Source organism: Poromitra crassiceps (assembly GCF_964638095.1).
Source record: "Poromitra crassiceps genome assembly, contig: HAP1_SCAFFOLD_89, whole genome shotgun sequence".
Taxonomy (NCBI): Eukaryota; Metazoa; Chordata; class Actinopteri; order Beryciformes; family Melamphaidae; genus Poromitra; species Poromitra crassiceps.
This window is the reverse complement of record NW_028152245.1, coordinates 1,010,743-1,026,906: the sequence shown is the minus strand read 5'-3', so window position 1 is coordinate 1,026,906 and position 16,164 is coordinate 1,010,743. Positions and strand designations below refer to the sequence as shown.

The 16,164-nt window shown below is 46.8% G+C and overlaps 1 protein-coding gene across 1 annotated transcript in view; it reads right to left on the bottom strand.

Annotated features, from left to right (window-relative positions):
* Positions 1-1,401: 1,401 nt before the first annotated feature.
* LOC310800816 (ras association domain-containing protein 4-like) overlaps positions 1,402-16,164 on the bottom strand; it is a gene marked incomplete at both ends in the record, with an annotated part of 21,100 nt that continues 6,337 nt past the window's right edge. Inside the window, 8 exons of the mRNA XM_083664731.1 lie at positions 1,402-1,465; positions 1,844-1,941; positions 8,565-8,686; positions 8,782-8,833; positions 9,788-9,889; positions 10,824-10,984; positions 11,781-11,860; positions 12,517-12,638. Coding sequence (XP_083520857.1) covers positions 1,402-1,465; positions 1,844-1,941; positions 8,565-8,686; positions 8,782-8,833; positions 9,788-9,889; positions 10,824-10,984; positions 11,781-11,860; positions 12,517-12,638 — 801 coding nt within the window. The remainder of the gene's footprint in view (positions 1,466-1,843; positions 1,942-8,564; positions 8,687-8,781; positions 8,834-9,787; positions 9,890-10,823; positions 10,985-11,780; positions 11,861-12,516; positions 12,639-16,164) is intronic.

The window sequence follows — 16,164 nt, the reverse complement described above, 5'->3', positions numbered from 1 at the left end:
CTGTTGTTGTTGCTGCTGCTGCTGTGGGAAAAAGGACCACCCCCCTGCTCTCAGGATACCTCTATAGACCCTTCTCACGGGGGCCATTTTGTGTCGAGAAGCCAGGGTAAACACAGGTGCAAGCAAAACACTAATGAGGGTTTCCAACTTCCATGATTGGAATTTGGAAACCCTCATTAGTGTTTTGCTTGCACCTGTGTTTACCCTGGCTTCTCGACACAAAATGGCCCCCGTGAGAAGGGTCTATTGTGTTGCCTTGATGGGCTGACAAGCGCGCGCACACATGCACACAGACATGCACACACACACACAAAGACATGCACACGCTCGCTCGCACACACACACACACACAAACAAACACACAGCTCATGGGAACTTGCTGGCAAAGAGGGTCACTTAGATGGAACAATGCTAAACCATGCTGTACTAGTTTCTGTGGAAGTAGAGGAAATCATTAAGATGGCTGTTTGTCCGTGGGAACAATCAGAGCTGTAATAGGTTATCGTGTTTTTCTGTCAAGAGATCCAAAAGCATTTAGAAAGGCACGGCTCAAATTGATTTATTACATCATGTCGTCCGTATTACATCAGTGTCAGAAAAACATTGCCGAAATCATCTTGTAGTTATACATATTTGCAGAGTCCAACCTGTTATGAAAGATCTTTCGTAAAAAAAATGTGAATACAGTTGATCTAAAAACAAGCAATAACATCAACCAAATGCAACATTATACAAATTGTAAAGAGATATTCTAAAAGTAGAAGCACATTGGTGTATCTATGATATGGTTCTATTGCAGCCTTTAACTCTCTCTCTCTCTCTCTCTCTCTCTCTCTCTCTCTCTCTCTCTCTCCTCTCTCTCTCTCTCTCTCTCTCTCTCTCTCTCTCTCTCTCTCTCTCTCTCTCTCTCTCTCTCTCTCTCTCTCTCCTCTCTCTCTCTCTCTCTCTCTCTCTCTCTCTCTCTCTCTCTCTCTCTCTGCTAGGGGGAACAATCGATACACCATAGTATCGCAATATTTTGCCTGATGATATTGTATCGATATTTGGACGCCAAGTATTGATATTTTATTATATAATGTGCAAATAAACTGTTTGCTATTACAGTACTAGAATAATATAATCAATTGCTTTTTCAATTGATTCCGTCTACTTGACAATGTTGCTGCAATAAAATGGTTGAAGTCAGATGAACAGACTGGAAAATTGATCTTATATAAACCAGATGTTGACAAAGTTTTAATATTCAATATATCGCAATACTAGCATATCGCAATACTATCGTATCGTGACTCAAGTATCGTTTTAGTATCGTATCGTGGGCATCTGGTGATTCCCACCCCTAACGACACACACACACACACACACACACACACACACACAGCGACACACACACACTCACACTCAGTCACTGGTGTGAGTTATGCCCTGAAGTTGATGTCGAATCATGGACTTCAGGGTGCTGTACCTGCGAAGAAAGAGAACGACAATAATGCTATTAAGTCTCTCTCGATTAACACGACACAAATAAATGTGTGTAGTCAAAATGAAGGAAAAACAGTAGATAACAGAAAATAACCCTCTAACTCATGGTTAGAGGGTTGCAATCTCAGTCATGTGAGTTAAAGAACGAGACAACTTGGCACACAGTGACGATTACAGTTGAACAACAACACTGTCCTGCAGTGAACTCTTCCCCCGTTTGGATCGGCTGAAGGCCAAAGGCAAGACACTGGCTTCACATTCTACAAATCCTATGTGTTGTTACAGAAGTTCGGCTGGGAGGTATGTGAGAGTTCTGCATCTGCAGTCTACAGAGCAGAGTGAGACTTTGCTGTTGAATTACTTTTTGGTCAGTTTGGTGATCTCACGCTCCTCTTCCTCTTTGAGCTTCTCAACGAAGCTGTCCAAGACAGGAATCTCAAACTTGATGTACTGGGCAACCTGAGGAGAAAAGGACGGAAACGTACGAGCATGAGAAGCCGACACTGGCACTGATTATGATACCGGATTACATGATTATTATTATTTTTGTATTATAATGACCTCTATTAATGACTTCTGGAAGCACATCAATGCCTCCATCAAATCAAACTAGTCTATAATCGGTCACTGTCAACTTTCCCCCTAAGCACAACATCAAAACAGTCAACACGGGTCGGGCATCGAGAACCGGTTCCAAGGAATCGATTCTGCTTATTGATTCCTAAACAAATTCTGTGTGCAGAACATACTTGAAAACTGAGTTCCCACCCAAACATATCAAGCGGTACTGTATGTTATAAAAATATAAACTGTTGTTTAATTTTTTTTTAAATAAATGACAAGCAATGTTATGATAATATGAATATGACTGAATATGGCTTGTGTAATAGTTTATAAAAAAAAACATCCCCCCCCGCCTGTGAAATAAGCATGTGACCTGTTTTGACCCTGCCCCTCAAAGAATCGGAATTGAGAATCGTTGAGAACCACAATCGATAAGCGGAATCAGAATCAGAATCCAAACGATACCCAAACCTCGTAAACAGCCTTCAACAAAAGAATGACACCATCCCAGTGGAGTGTAAATATAGAATGGAATAGCTCTACCTGCTACCATATATGAAAGTTAACGTTTAACTTAAGTTCGGGAGCTGGGCCACGCCTCAACCACTCCCCCAACTTCCTAACCACCCCTCTAAACCACTCCTCTAATTACGTGGCAATATTACTACACCTGGTTAACCTGCCTCACCCTGTTTGTCTCGATCTCTCGACAGACAGGTTGTGCAGGCAGCACACATACATCACACACTTTACACATCAGTTAAACTTTGCCAAACGCTGGAATTACCATTTCAAACAGCCAAACTCACCGCAATCCAGATCTGCAATCCACCCGATTCAGACGGCGACTGCGTGATTTGCTACCGATTAGCAGCGTCCACCAGACATGCTATCGTCACATCACAGCCTCCGTGCCAAAGCAGTCTCTACGGCCAGCCAGATGGCATCATCAGTCAATATTCCTGGGCCAAATCGACTCGACAAACGCGGAAGGTAATACATTCCAGCGAGGCAACTGTCAAACTTCTTCAACTACGTTTCCCGGTGTCATGTCGAATCCGCATCCCATTCAACACGGCGCACCCCGGTCCTTACGTGCCAAACTCCACGTTCACACAACGGAGCCGAATACAGACTTTACCGTCACCTGCACTCAACGTTCCAGAGAAGGAAATGCATCCCCTTTCAACATAAGGGAGAGAGGAAAATCGATAGTAATTCATGCCATTCAGCATGCATTACAACAAACTTTCCCATAGACTGAACTTTCCGAGCAGACAGCGCTTCCGGGTCCTGCTTGGCAGAGCCAATCCAGAGCCAAACCTGCGAGAGCCATGAGCCAATCACCGTCAGCGCTGTCCGGTTTGATGTCAGTGCCACTGAAGTTGCAGACTGCTGCAGCCAGGTCGTATATTCCCTGGCTTCCTCTGCCAGACTTTCACAGCCAGGGCCGCTGCTGGCCATTCGGGTGCCCCAAGAGTAATTGTTTTGTGGTGCCCCCCCCCCCCGCAAAACTTCAATAACTGTCAAACGAAAGACTGCAAAATCATTAATTATGAACGATACTAGTGTATCGCTGTGAATCACAGTTGATCTCATCTCTTCACGTATTATTGTTTACATTCATTCAAAACATGATATTCAAGTCATATCCCGTCCATCACAACAAACTTTCCGAGCAGACAGCGCTTCCGGGTCCTGCTTGGCAGAGCCAATCCAGAGCCAAACCTGCGAGAGCCATGAGCCAATCACCGTCAGCGCTGTCCGGTTTGATGTCACAGTGCCACCGAAGCTGCAGACCGCAGCAGCCAGGTCGTATATTCCCTGGCTCCCTCTGCCAGACATTCACAGCTGATCTCATCTCTTCATGTATTATGTTTACATTCATTCAAAACATGATATTCAAGTCATATCCCGTGCCTGCTCCCTATGTCTCCCATCTCTCAGCTGATCTCAGCTTCCCTCTCATCCCAGTCCCGCAGGCTGCACAAAAACCCTGTACACATGCATCCTTTCATCCCTTCATCCCTCAATTCCTCTAACTCTCATTCAGCCAAGAACAGCAACATGGCTTCTGCCCCCACTTTCTCTGTCTCAGCCAACACGGCTTCGGCTAATCAGCCCAACCCTCCTCTTTTCCCAACTGGTCTGTCCTTGTCGCCCCCCCCCCCCCCCCCCCTCAACCCCCCCTCCCTTCCCCATCACCCAAATGTATAACTCACCTGGCTGTCTCTCTAACCATAACACCTCCACAGCTGATCCCTAGCCTTACCTCAGCACTCCTGCCTTCGGTCATCCAGCTTCAGCATAGCGCTGTCTACAGCAGGTTCTCCAGCCTTCACCACAGCACCACCTATGGCCGGTGCTTCAGTTATTACTACAGCGCCACCTACAGTCAGTCCCCATCAGAACCGATATTGCCGCTACCACGAGTTCAAGTTTCAAGTTCCAATACTTCATTGCCTTTCATCATCGTTGACAGGAATTCAATTTAGTGAGCTCAATCACAGAACACAACAAGACACGACGACATACCACAGGACGGTCGTCGTGGTCAACCCGCTTCACTCAGGGAATGACACAGAGCCCTGCCATCCAGTTCCAGCATTGGCAGCAGCCAATCTAGGCAGGAGCACCTGGCTACAGGAGGCCACCCCCCCCCCCCCCCCCCCCGCAACTTACATCCAGCAATCGCTGGACTCCTTCATCCCTTCATCTCCTCGACCCCTTCATCTCTCCTCACATGGCAACAGCCCGGCCCACATGGCTTCAGCCTGGTCCACATTGTCTATCCTCACCAGTTTTATCTGTCAGCTGCTACAGACGCAGTTTCTCCAACAGCTACTGCAGACGCAGTCAGCCTCATCTACTGAACAGAGTAGAGTTCACTCCATCAGCTACTGCAGACGCAGTCAGCCTCATCTACTGCACAGAGTAGAGTTCAATCCATCAGCTACTGCAGACGCAGTCAGCCTCATCTACTGCACAGAGTAGAGTTCAATCCATCAGCTAATGCAGACGCAGTCAGCCTCATCTACTGCACAGAGTAGAGTTCAATCCATCAGCTACTGCAGACGCAGTCAGCCTCATCTACTGCACAGAGTAGAGTTCAATCCATCAGCTACTGCAGACGCAGTCAGCCTCATCTACTGCACAGAGTAGAGTTCAATCCATCAGCTACTGCAGACGCAGTCAGCCTCATCCACTGCACAGAGTAGAGTAGAGTTCACTCCATCAGCTACTGCAGACGCAGTCAGCCTCATCTACTGCACAGAGTAGAGTTCAATTCATCAGCTACTGCAGATGCAGTCAGCCTCATCTACTGCACAGAGTAGAGTTCAAACCATCAGCCACTGCAGACGCAGTCAGCCTCATCTACCGCTCAGAGTAGAGTAGTGTTCATTCCATCAGCTACTGCAGACGCAGTCTGCCTCATCCACTGCACAGAGTAGAGTAGAGTTCACTCCATCAGCTACTGCAGACGCAGTCAGCCTCATCTACTGCACAGAGTAGAGTTCAATCCATCAGCTACTGCAGATGCAGTCAGCCTCATCTACTGCACAGAGTAGAGTTCAAACCATCAGCCACTGCAGACGCAGTCAGCCTCATCTACCATGCAGAGTAGTGTTCACTCCATCAGCTACCGCAGACGCAGTCTGCCTCATCCACTGCACAGAGTAGAGTTCACTCCATCAGCTACTGCAGATGCAGTCAGCCTCATCTAATGCACAGACTAGCCTCATCTACCGCACAGAGTAGTGTTCACTCCATCAGCTATTGCAGATAGTCTGCCCCATCAGTTACGGCACAGAGCAGAGCAGTTACGCCGTCAGCTGTCGAGATGCAGTTAGCTCCATCTGCCACCGCAGAGTGCAGTTCCATTCATCAGTCACTGCACAGAACGCAGTTCAATTCATCAGCCGCTGCAGATGCAGTTCACTCCTTCAGTCACTGCACAGAACGCAGTTCAATTCATCAGTTGCTGCAGATGCAGTTCACTCCTTCAGTCACTGCACAGAACGCAATTCAATTCATCAGTCGCTGCAGACGCAGTTTACTCCTTTAGTCACTGCACAGAACGCAGTTCAATTCATCAGTTGCTGCAGACACAGTTCACTCCTTCAGTCACTGCACAGAACGCAGTTCAATTCATCAGTTGCTGCAGATGCAGTTCACTCCTTCAGTCACTGCACAGAACGCAGTTCAATTCATCAGTCGCTGCAGATGCAGTTCACTCCTTCAGTCACTGCACAGAACGCAGTTCAATTCATCAGTCGCTGCAGATGCAGTTCACTCCTTCAGTCACTGCACAGAACCCAGTTCAATTCATCAGTCGCTGCAGACGCAGTTTACTCCTTCAGTCACTGCACAGAACGCAGTTCAATTCATCAGCTGCTACAGAACCATCAGCTGCCGCAGAGGCAGTTCGCCACATCAGCCTCAGATAGGCCATTTTTTGGGGGCACGTAGGGTCTGGGAAGTCCCAACTCATCCACCCTCACTCCTCCTAACAGGAATACAGACACTTCATCTCAGGAACAGCCACATCATTCTACTAGCTCCTAGAACCCATCTTAAAAGGCCTCTTACTCGCCATTCTCTCTCCACTCAGCCTCTGTATCAGTTCTCTACATTCGGTCAACATATCTTCAATGGTTAAGCTACTCATAAATCCACGCTTACGCCGGATTCAGGCTGCGGAGGTCTCCCGAATTACTGACCTCACCTGCCTATGGTCTTCTCCTCATCCCAGTCTATCGGTCATAACTACCCGCATTTGCCACTCCAACGGAGCAATAGATTATCAGAGAATCGGTCTCCCGACCTACTTCCACCTCAACTCCTATCTTAGTCAGCGACTAAATACAACAGTTTCAGGCATGCCACAGGCATCACCTCAACATCCACTCTCTTCATGGAAACAGGAAGAATTGCCACACTATTCTGGTTCCAGAAGTACCTACACCTAGCCTCAGCTCCAGGCTTATCTCCAGAACACTATTCAAGCCACTCCTCCATAGACGTCAGACTGAGCACATCGAACCAAACCATCGAGCCCCTCGACCCTTCGTAATCTCTCGCATGTCGCTTCTGCATCCTGAATGATCTTAACGATCTCCATGATCTTAACGATCTCAATGATCTTAACGATCTCAATGATCTTAACGATCTCAAGGATCAGTCAAGCTCACGTGCAACTCAGCTCAACTTAATCCGACTTATTTTGGGGGCCTGAAATCTGCTCGGGCTGAAACACGCCTCACGCCAGACCCGCTCGGGCAGACCACGTCTGAGACGGAACCCCCACCCTGAGTCTCCCTCTGCCCCGGTCATCAGGACGTTCCCCCCGGAACACGTGACCTCCTGGAACAGACGGCTCATCTCGCACCCACACTACACCATACACAACTCATTCTCTTCAGTAAAGAACCTTAACGATACTCTTGTTGTGGCGTGGTCCTTGCTAGTGAAATGAAAGTTAACGTTTAACTTCAGTTCGGGAGCTGGGCCACGCCTCAACCACTCCCCCAACTTCCTAACCACCCCTCTAAACCACTCCTCTAATTACGTGGCAATATTACTACACCTGGTTAACCTGCCTCACCCTGTTTGTCTCGATCTCTCGACCCACCCTCCCTCCCTTGTATATCTCATCCCTCAATCCCCTATCCCTTCCCGCACCCCTCAACCCTTAACATCCTCATTCCCTCTCACTAGGCACGGTGCATGCCCCTCCACGTCTCGTTCTAGGATCCATCCGGGGGGGCCTGAAATCTGCTCGGGCTGAAACACGCCTCACGCCAGACCCGCTCGGGCAGACCACGTCTGAGACGGAACCCCCACCCTGAGTCTCCCTCTGCCCCGGTCATCAGGACGTTCCCCCCGGAACACGTGACCTCCTGGAACAGACGGCTCATCTCGCACCCACACTACACCATACACAACTCATTCTCTTCAGTAAAGAACCTTAACGATACTCTTGTTGTGGCGTGGTCCTTGCTAGTGAACTGAACTCTAATTAGTGTGTTACCGTAATAGGCCCTTTTCACAGCATCCACTTTGAGGTGGTAAAGCAGGAAATAAAGCCGGTGTAACCAATAACATTAATGAGGGCCCTGGCCCTGGAAGACCTACATGGAATGGTATTGGTCACACCCGCTTTACTTCCTGCTTCACCACCTCGAAACAGTTGGTGTGAAATATCTCTATATACAGTGAGATTCTCCCTGTGAGACTCGAAACCTAGAAGAATGCTTTCCTCATCAACAATACTGTTTTACTTTCCCCCGACTTGCATACCGTTAACAGACAGGCATCTCAGTCCATTGTCACATCAGTCTAAAAACAGGCCCTATTTCCCCTGCTTGCTAAAATTAACCCAAGTGTCTATCCTTGGGCCATTGTGTCATTGTGTGTCTGCGTTGGAGAGAGGACAAAAATAAAAAAACGAGGTCACTTGGTGTGAACGAGATGGGGACAGCGATAGAGGGAGTGGTGGCAGGAGGCCCCAGACTCACATCATACGTGACCTCCTCTCCCAGGTCGGCCTCTGTGATGAAGATCTTGGAGATCTTCTCACAGGGTCCATAAAGCACACGGGCCACCAGAGGATACTCAGCATCCCGCAGCCTGGCCCTCTCTGCAGGACGAGAAACAAAATCCAAACTGACGACACACACTCACTCACATAAACGGACATGCTGTGTAAAAACCAGACTGGAAGTTCAGACTTACCACCAGACTCGTGCACCATGTACAGAACAAAGTCGTCAGATTTATTCTTCACCTTAAAAAGACACAAAATACTGATTATATTTTGGGTTTCAAGTTTCACCAGCGCTACTGAAGCACCGCTCGGTCTGTGAGCTGTGTGTCTTATAGATACAGTCAATGTCTCGTCATAGACACTGGGGTAGCTGGCTGGGGGTGTGGTCAGGGTGGGGTAAATCCTCCCCATTCAGCAGTTAGCATTTAGTAGCTAGCCCAGCCCAGGCAGACAGGATCAGTGATTCAACAACCGCAGTAAACACACATCTGAACAGACTATGTACCTGCTCTAGAATCCCCAATCCTGTAGTGTAGAGCTGCAGCACTGTCCTTTGGTGAGTCAGCCCATTGAGATATATGGTTTTTTTTACCCCACTCGCGCGCCAGCCTTAGTAACATTTCGTGGGCGTTCCCACACAGACCGACTGTCTCTATAGTGTCTCTATAGTATCTATAGCTCAGTGGTTCTCAATGTGGGGTCCAGGGGCCACCAGGAGTCCCTGAGAGGGTTCCAGGAAGTCCCCAGCAAATTGACGAATTGTTAAATTTCACCATTATTTCCTTTATGAGAAGTTGACACAAATGCTGGAGGAAGTAAAGAAGAGGAAGCTGAGAACATAGGACCAGTGGAGAAGACGAGGCGACAGCTTAGTGTTGTGCACCAATAGAGGGAGACGTGTGCGCCAAATAGGACGGGGGAGAAGAAAGACGGAATGGAAACTGGAGAGAGGAGATCTGGAATCTGCAAGAAAGGCTGCCAATGAAAGAAACACCCATAGCCCATCATAGAGCTATGGCAAACTGACGTGAACGGAACATAATTAGAGAATGTAACAGAATGACTGTTTTGATCATAGTTTCTCTGCTATCTCTCTACCTACAATACAGATAGTCGTGGAATTCTCGACAAAATCACATCTAAAAATCAGGGTCCTTGATAAGAAAGAGATGATGAATGAGTGTTATAGCTCACCCTGAACTTGTGCAGCAGCAGGTTGAGGACTTGTGCAGTGGTCATGGAGCTGTTGACCCGCACGTTGGTCACCGAGCCGTACGCCGGAGTGAACACAGATGTCTGAGGAGACAAGTGTGGAGAAATCCATTACCCACAACTTCTAAGGAAAGGAACAGTTCATGTTCAGAGGAAATTTCCTTCCTCGACAATGGCGATTCCTGGACTTTTCCAGCTTGAACACCTTGACCATTTTGAACAGGAAATCTCAAACAGAAAGGAAATCCCTGGGCCTGCAGCTGGAATGTGTTCAATCACAGCTTAGGGTGTGTGTGAAACTTCTGGAGAGGTTGATGAAGGACCTCCGTGTAACCCCACATTCCCGGGGCGCCTTCGTGAAGCCAGCGTACAGCGGGCTATTGTGAAGCACTCAGCGCTAACATGGACACACCCGCACGGGAAATGACCGCCTCTCTCCACCTGGACATGGGTCAACAGAGGGATGCAATAATGTGTGTGTGTGTGTGCGTGTGTGTGTGTGTGTGTGTGTGTGTGTGTGTGTGTCTGCGTGTATGTGTGTATGCGTGTGTGTGTGTGCTCATTACTACGGATGCACGATGATATCGGCATGTCATCGGTATCGGCCGATAAAGTGAAATGAAAATCTCAGCCTCGAGCTGGAAAAGGACATTTCTGGCGATGTGACAGACACAGGCCGATAAAACGATGCCTTTAATTATGCACAAATGTTTGACGCTTACATAAATGCTTTACGAAAAGTTGAAGTAGTTTTCTTATTTTACCCAGTGAATGTGTACATTTTGAAAAGCATTGTATTTATGTCTGCATCTGCCAGTGGGCCATCATGATAAGAGTACGTATAACCTCAAATAAACGGTAGCCATTGTTCATTCCTCTACAGGAGAGAGTTGATGTTCTCTGAAATTAGGTGGGGGGGTGGGATTTGTGCATATCTATTTGTGCAATCTGCCAAAACAGTTGGAAAATATCCGCGTTATCAGCAGAAAATCCAGTATGGTGCGTCCCTAGTTCTGACCTTGTGGTTGTAGAAGTGTCCGTTGATGGAGAACCTGTGTGCGCGGAGGCGCTGCAGGTCTCTGTGTGTCTTTGACCTCCTCTGGACTGTCATGAAGGAGGCGTCGCTCCTGGTCCTCAGCAGCTGAGGAGCCTCCTCCTCCAGGCCGCCCCCGTCACCGCCTGCTGGGATGCACACAACAAACACAAACACACCTGCTCAGGTGCGTCAGTGTCCTATGCTGCCTTTTCATATTGCCCTTTTAAGTTGATGGGAACGTGAATTTGGGTTCAGCAGGATAATCTTCACAAACGTGAATAACTTTTATGACTTTTAAATAAATACGTAAATACGTATAGTGATTAACATTGGTGAAGATTATCCGTTCCCATAAACCTTTGTTAACCACAGACCTTATTTTATGCATTTAAGTGAAATCCCCATTCTAAAACCCCATAGACTTTTCCCCTGACGAACCAAAATGGCGGCAATTTCTGGTTAAGCCTACAAAAATACGTCATCCCTGCGGTACTCTATTATAGTGAAAATAGATGATTCCCCTTTTTTGCTGGGGACCCCCTGGAACCCCCTCAAGGACTCTCGGGGGTCCCCGGACCCCACTTTGAGAATCACTGCATTAGAGAGTTGGTTTGCTAATCTGATCCGGGTGGCAGCTCAAGCTTTCCATTGAAAATGTTGAGTGTGCAGCACCAAACTATAATCTGTTTCATTGTGTGTGTGTGTGTGTGTGTGTGTGTGTTAATCTGCTATAATCCAACACGTGCATGTGTGTGTGTGTGTGTGTGTGTGTGTGTGTGTGTGTGCGTGTGTGCGTGTGTGTCTGTCTGTGTGGGTGTCTGTGTGTGTGTGTGTTAATCTGCAATAATCCAACACGTGTGTGTGTGTGTGTGTGTGTGTGTGTGTGTGTGTCTCTGTGTGTGTGTGTGGGTTTGTGTATGTGTGTGCATGTTTACTCACTACTTGGTCCAGTTTCTCGACCCAGCGAGTTATTGTTAGACTCTGCTGCTACCTGATTTGCAACATCAGCTCTGTCGTTCCTGTACACAAACACAGTGGTTAGACTGCAACAGCTGACAACAAGTTTAACATGACAACATCATGCAACAGCTGACAACAAGTTTAACATGACAACATCATGCAACAGCTGACAACAAGTTTAACATGACAACATCATGCAACAGCTGACAACAAGTTTAACATGACAACATCATGCAACAGCTGACAACAAGTTTAACATGACAACATTATGCAACAGCTGACAACAAGTTTAACATGACAACATCATGCAACAGCTGACAACAAGTTTAACATGACAACATCATGCAACAGCTGACAACAAGTTTAACATGACAACATCATGCAACAGCTGACAACAAGTTTAACATGACAACATCATGCAACAGCTGACAACAAGTGTAACATGACAACATCATGCAACAGCTGACAACAAGTTTAACATGACAACATCATGCAACAGCTGACAACAAGTTTAACATGACATAATGCAGACATTGAAATGTCTTTTCCACCTCAGATTCTATGGAACAAAGCTAGGTCAAAACCTAGCATATGGCCGGCGTGGGAAAGCGTCGATGTTAGCTTGTGCATGTGGTGCCCTGTGCGTGTGTGTGTGTGTGTGTGTGCGTGTGTGCGTGTGCGTGTGAGTGTGTAAAGCGTACAAAGGCATATGTACCGGTTGAGTCCTGTGGCAGAGTAACGCAATCTCGCGTTGTCGTCGTGCATCTGGAGTCTGATTGGTCGACGCAGACCCCAGTAGATATTCAGCAACCCCTCGAGCATGAGCTCTCCATCGTCCTACACACACACACAACACACAACACACACACACACACACATAATAATCAGCACACAGGTCAGAGTGGACATCCTGCTGGCAGGCGGCCATATAGTGTCTGATGTGAGGTGTACGTGCCAGAGCAGACGCTCACAGCAGAGGTGGAAAGTACTCAAGTACAAGTACTACTTGAGTAGTACTTTTTTTTTTATATACTTTTACTCTTACTAGAGTAATTGTAATAATAGATATTCTACTTGAATACTTTTAAATGTACACTGAGTAAACGAATAAATTCAGATTTTTGTTTTGCACACCACACTATGAAAACAGCAGGGTAGCATATATATATATATATATATATATATACAGTGGGTTCGGAAAGTATTCAGACGCCCTTAAATTTTTCACTCTTTGTCATATTGCAGCCATTTGCTAAAAGCAATTCATTTCATTTTTTTCCTCGTTCATGCACACACAGCACCCAATATTGTCAGAAAAACACAGACTTGTAGACATTTTTGCAGATGTATTACAAAAAAACACTGAAATATCACATGGCCATAAGTATTCAGACCCTTTGCTGTGACACTTGTATATTCAACTCAGGTGCTGTCCAATTCTTCTGATCATCCTTGAGATGGGCCTACACCTTCATTGTGCTTAACTCATTGAGTGCCAAGGACGGACATGTTCGTCATTTCAAATAGTAACGTAGAGTGCCAAGGACGGACATGTTCGTCAATTGCGTTTTTTGACGGTGGGGCGTCGATCAAAGCCTTCTGCCTCTGATGTACAAATATTATAGCTATTGGATGTGTCTAACCTATTTTACAGAACCCTTAGGTGGCGACAGTGCTCTCCACATAACAGAAAGGCAAGGAAAAAACAAAGAAGAAGTCGTTATGGAAACGGAAATCGCATCGCATCCGTATGCATCGATATGCTGAAGCACGTTACTGCAGCTGTGCCTGCAGCAGCCAATCTGCTCCCACAATTGAGCCGCTCCGTGTCGGTTGCGACAGTACATCCGCACATCCACACCGTGGAGTTGTTATTATTCTCAACTGGAAGCATCGTTGCCGGTGACAAACACACGCGGAACGCTGTAAAAAAGCAGGATGTCAAGCACCCTTCACTGTGCGCACAGCAAACTCAGCAGAGAGCCACCACAGACAGGAGGAGGAGTGTGCAGTTGAGGCGAGGCGGGGCGGGGCGGGGCGGGGGGGGGGGGAGGGGGCACGCAGAGCAGCACACACACAACACCCAGACAGACCCAGGCAGCAGGACAGGATTGACAAACGCAAGCCAGAATATCCAATGCCCACCAGCAGCAAATCAAGACCAGCAAGAAGCTGCAACCAGCAGCGCACGCAGGGGCCAGCGCTGCTGGTTGTAGCTAAAAAATATTATTCTGCCAAACAGAATTCCCTGGCCTTCACTGTTTTATTGAAGGAAATTATTTTTGAGGTGTGACTACATTAGAAAAGATTAGCTTCAGAGTCAGTGATGTGCTTGAAATGTTTAATTTCACAAAAGGCCAATTATCTCAGCTTCTAGAAAAAAATTGCTGTTTTGGGATGAATCAAGCTATCTTCTCCGGCTCATAACTAAAGAACGGAAAATGGGATCAATAAACTTTTTTTTGCAGATGATAGAATAGAGTCTCATCGTTCTTTGTGCGTGTTCAGTGTTTACATAGTAATATCACACAATATTCTGTGGGCCTCGAGAAATCACTGAAAACGCTCTGAAACTCTGGCACTGGGAGCATCCGTCCTCCAAAAGTGGCTGGCACTCAATGAGTTAATTATATAGATTGGACTTGATTGGGAAAAGCACACACCTGTCAATATAAGACCTTACAGCTCACAGTGTAAAGTCAGAGCAAATGAGAATCATGAGGTCGAAGGAACTGACTGAAGAGCTGAGAGACAGAATTGTGGCAAGGCACAGATCTGGCCAAGGCTACAAAAAAAATTCTGTTGCACTTAACTCATTCACCGCCAATGACGTCTTTGACGTGTTATCAGAAATAGCCCTCCCCGCCAATGACGTGTTTGACGTGTTTTTGTTATTATTACTGCAGGGCGTAGTTTAAACACTTCCCCAGCCTGTCACATGGTATCAGGTCCCTATCATCTAAGACAACACGTGAACAAACACATACCGCAGCTGTTGTTTTTAAATTGAGCAGGAGGAAAAGCAGAAAACTGGTAACGCTTCCTTGTGCAGACAGGAGAAACGCCATTGAAACGCGCCTCGGCGCGCTGCACGAGCTGGAGTCGCCTTCCTCTGTGCCAGCCGGGAGAAAGTAATCAAGAGATGTGTTTGATCATCGGAGGAATGAGGAAATGATCGATCAGTTTGCGAGGGCGGTGAGGACGTGTTGAATAGCCGAGGGGAAAACGGGAACGATCAGATAGCAGGGGATATGACAGGGAGACATGGACGAGGAAGGGTGCAAAATAAACACACAACAGCAAGGCAGAAGCGGGAGTCAGAGCAGCCCGCTGTCCTTTCTCAAGAGCTATTCAGTTGGTTCATGTAATCGCTGGGCTGCGTGCCCTCCAGTGTTGCTCCTGGCCAATCCCAGCGCCACAGGGCGTGGTTATTGCTTATCATATGTGGGGTTAGAAATCTAAAAGGGGGATCGTGTGTGTGTGTGTGTATGTGTGTGTGTGTGTGTGTGTGTCTGTCTGTCTGTCTGTCTGTTTGTCTGTCGGTGTGTCTGTCTGTCTGTCTGTCTGTCTGTCTGTCTGTCTGCACACTCACTCACACCGAGTAAACTGTATTGTTGAATGTAAAAAAAAAGCACTTCATGTGTATATATATATATATATATATTTTTTTTTTTTTGTCATTTGTGTCCTAACGAATAATATTTACATGTCTGATGTCAATACAGTTCAAAATAAAAGAATTGAGAGCGAGTTCTGCATGAGATTGTGTGCATAAATACATAAATGCCATTTTCTGCAATTTCTTTTCTCAGAGAGACATTTTGGGGGAAAACAGGGTGTATATAAATGGCTATAAGTAGAGTACAGAACATGCTAAAAGCTCACTTTTTTTTCCCTGGTGAACCCAGAGACGTACATCTTCATTTTGAGGTATTGCAAATCACTCTGGTGCTAATAGATAATTTACTGTGGGTCTTGAAAGATGACCAACAATTATGAAAATCTTTGGCCTGTGCTAAATATTGGCAGTCCTAAACTGGCGGTGAATGAGTTAAGGTTCCTAAGAGCACAGTGGCCTCCATAATCCTTAAATGGAAGAAGTTTGGGACGACCAGGACTCTTCCTCGAACTGGCCGTCCGGCCAAACTGAGCATCTGGGGGAGAAGAGCCTTGGTGAGAGAGGTAAAGAAGAACCCAAAGATCACTCTGGCTGAGCTCCAGAGATGCAGCGGGGAGATGGGACAAAGTTCTAGAAAGACGGAAGCCTCTCCTCAGTGCAGAACACATGAAAGCCCGCATCGGGTTTGCCAAAAAACACCTGAAGGACTCCCAGACTCTGAGAAATAAAACTTTTTGGTCTTAA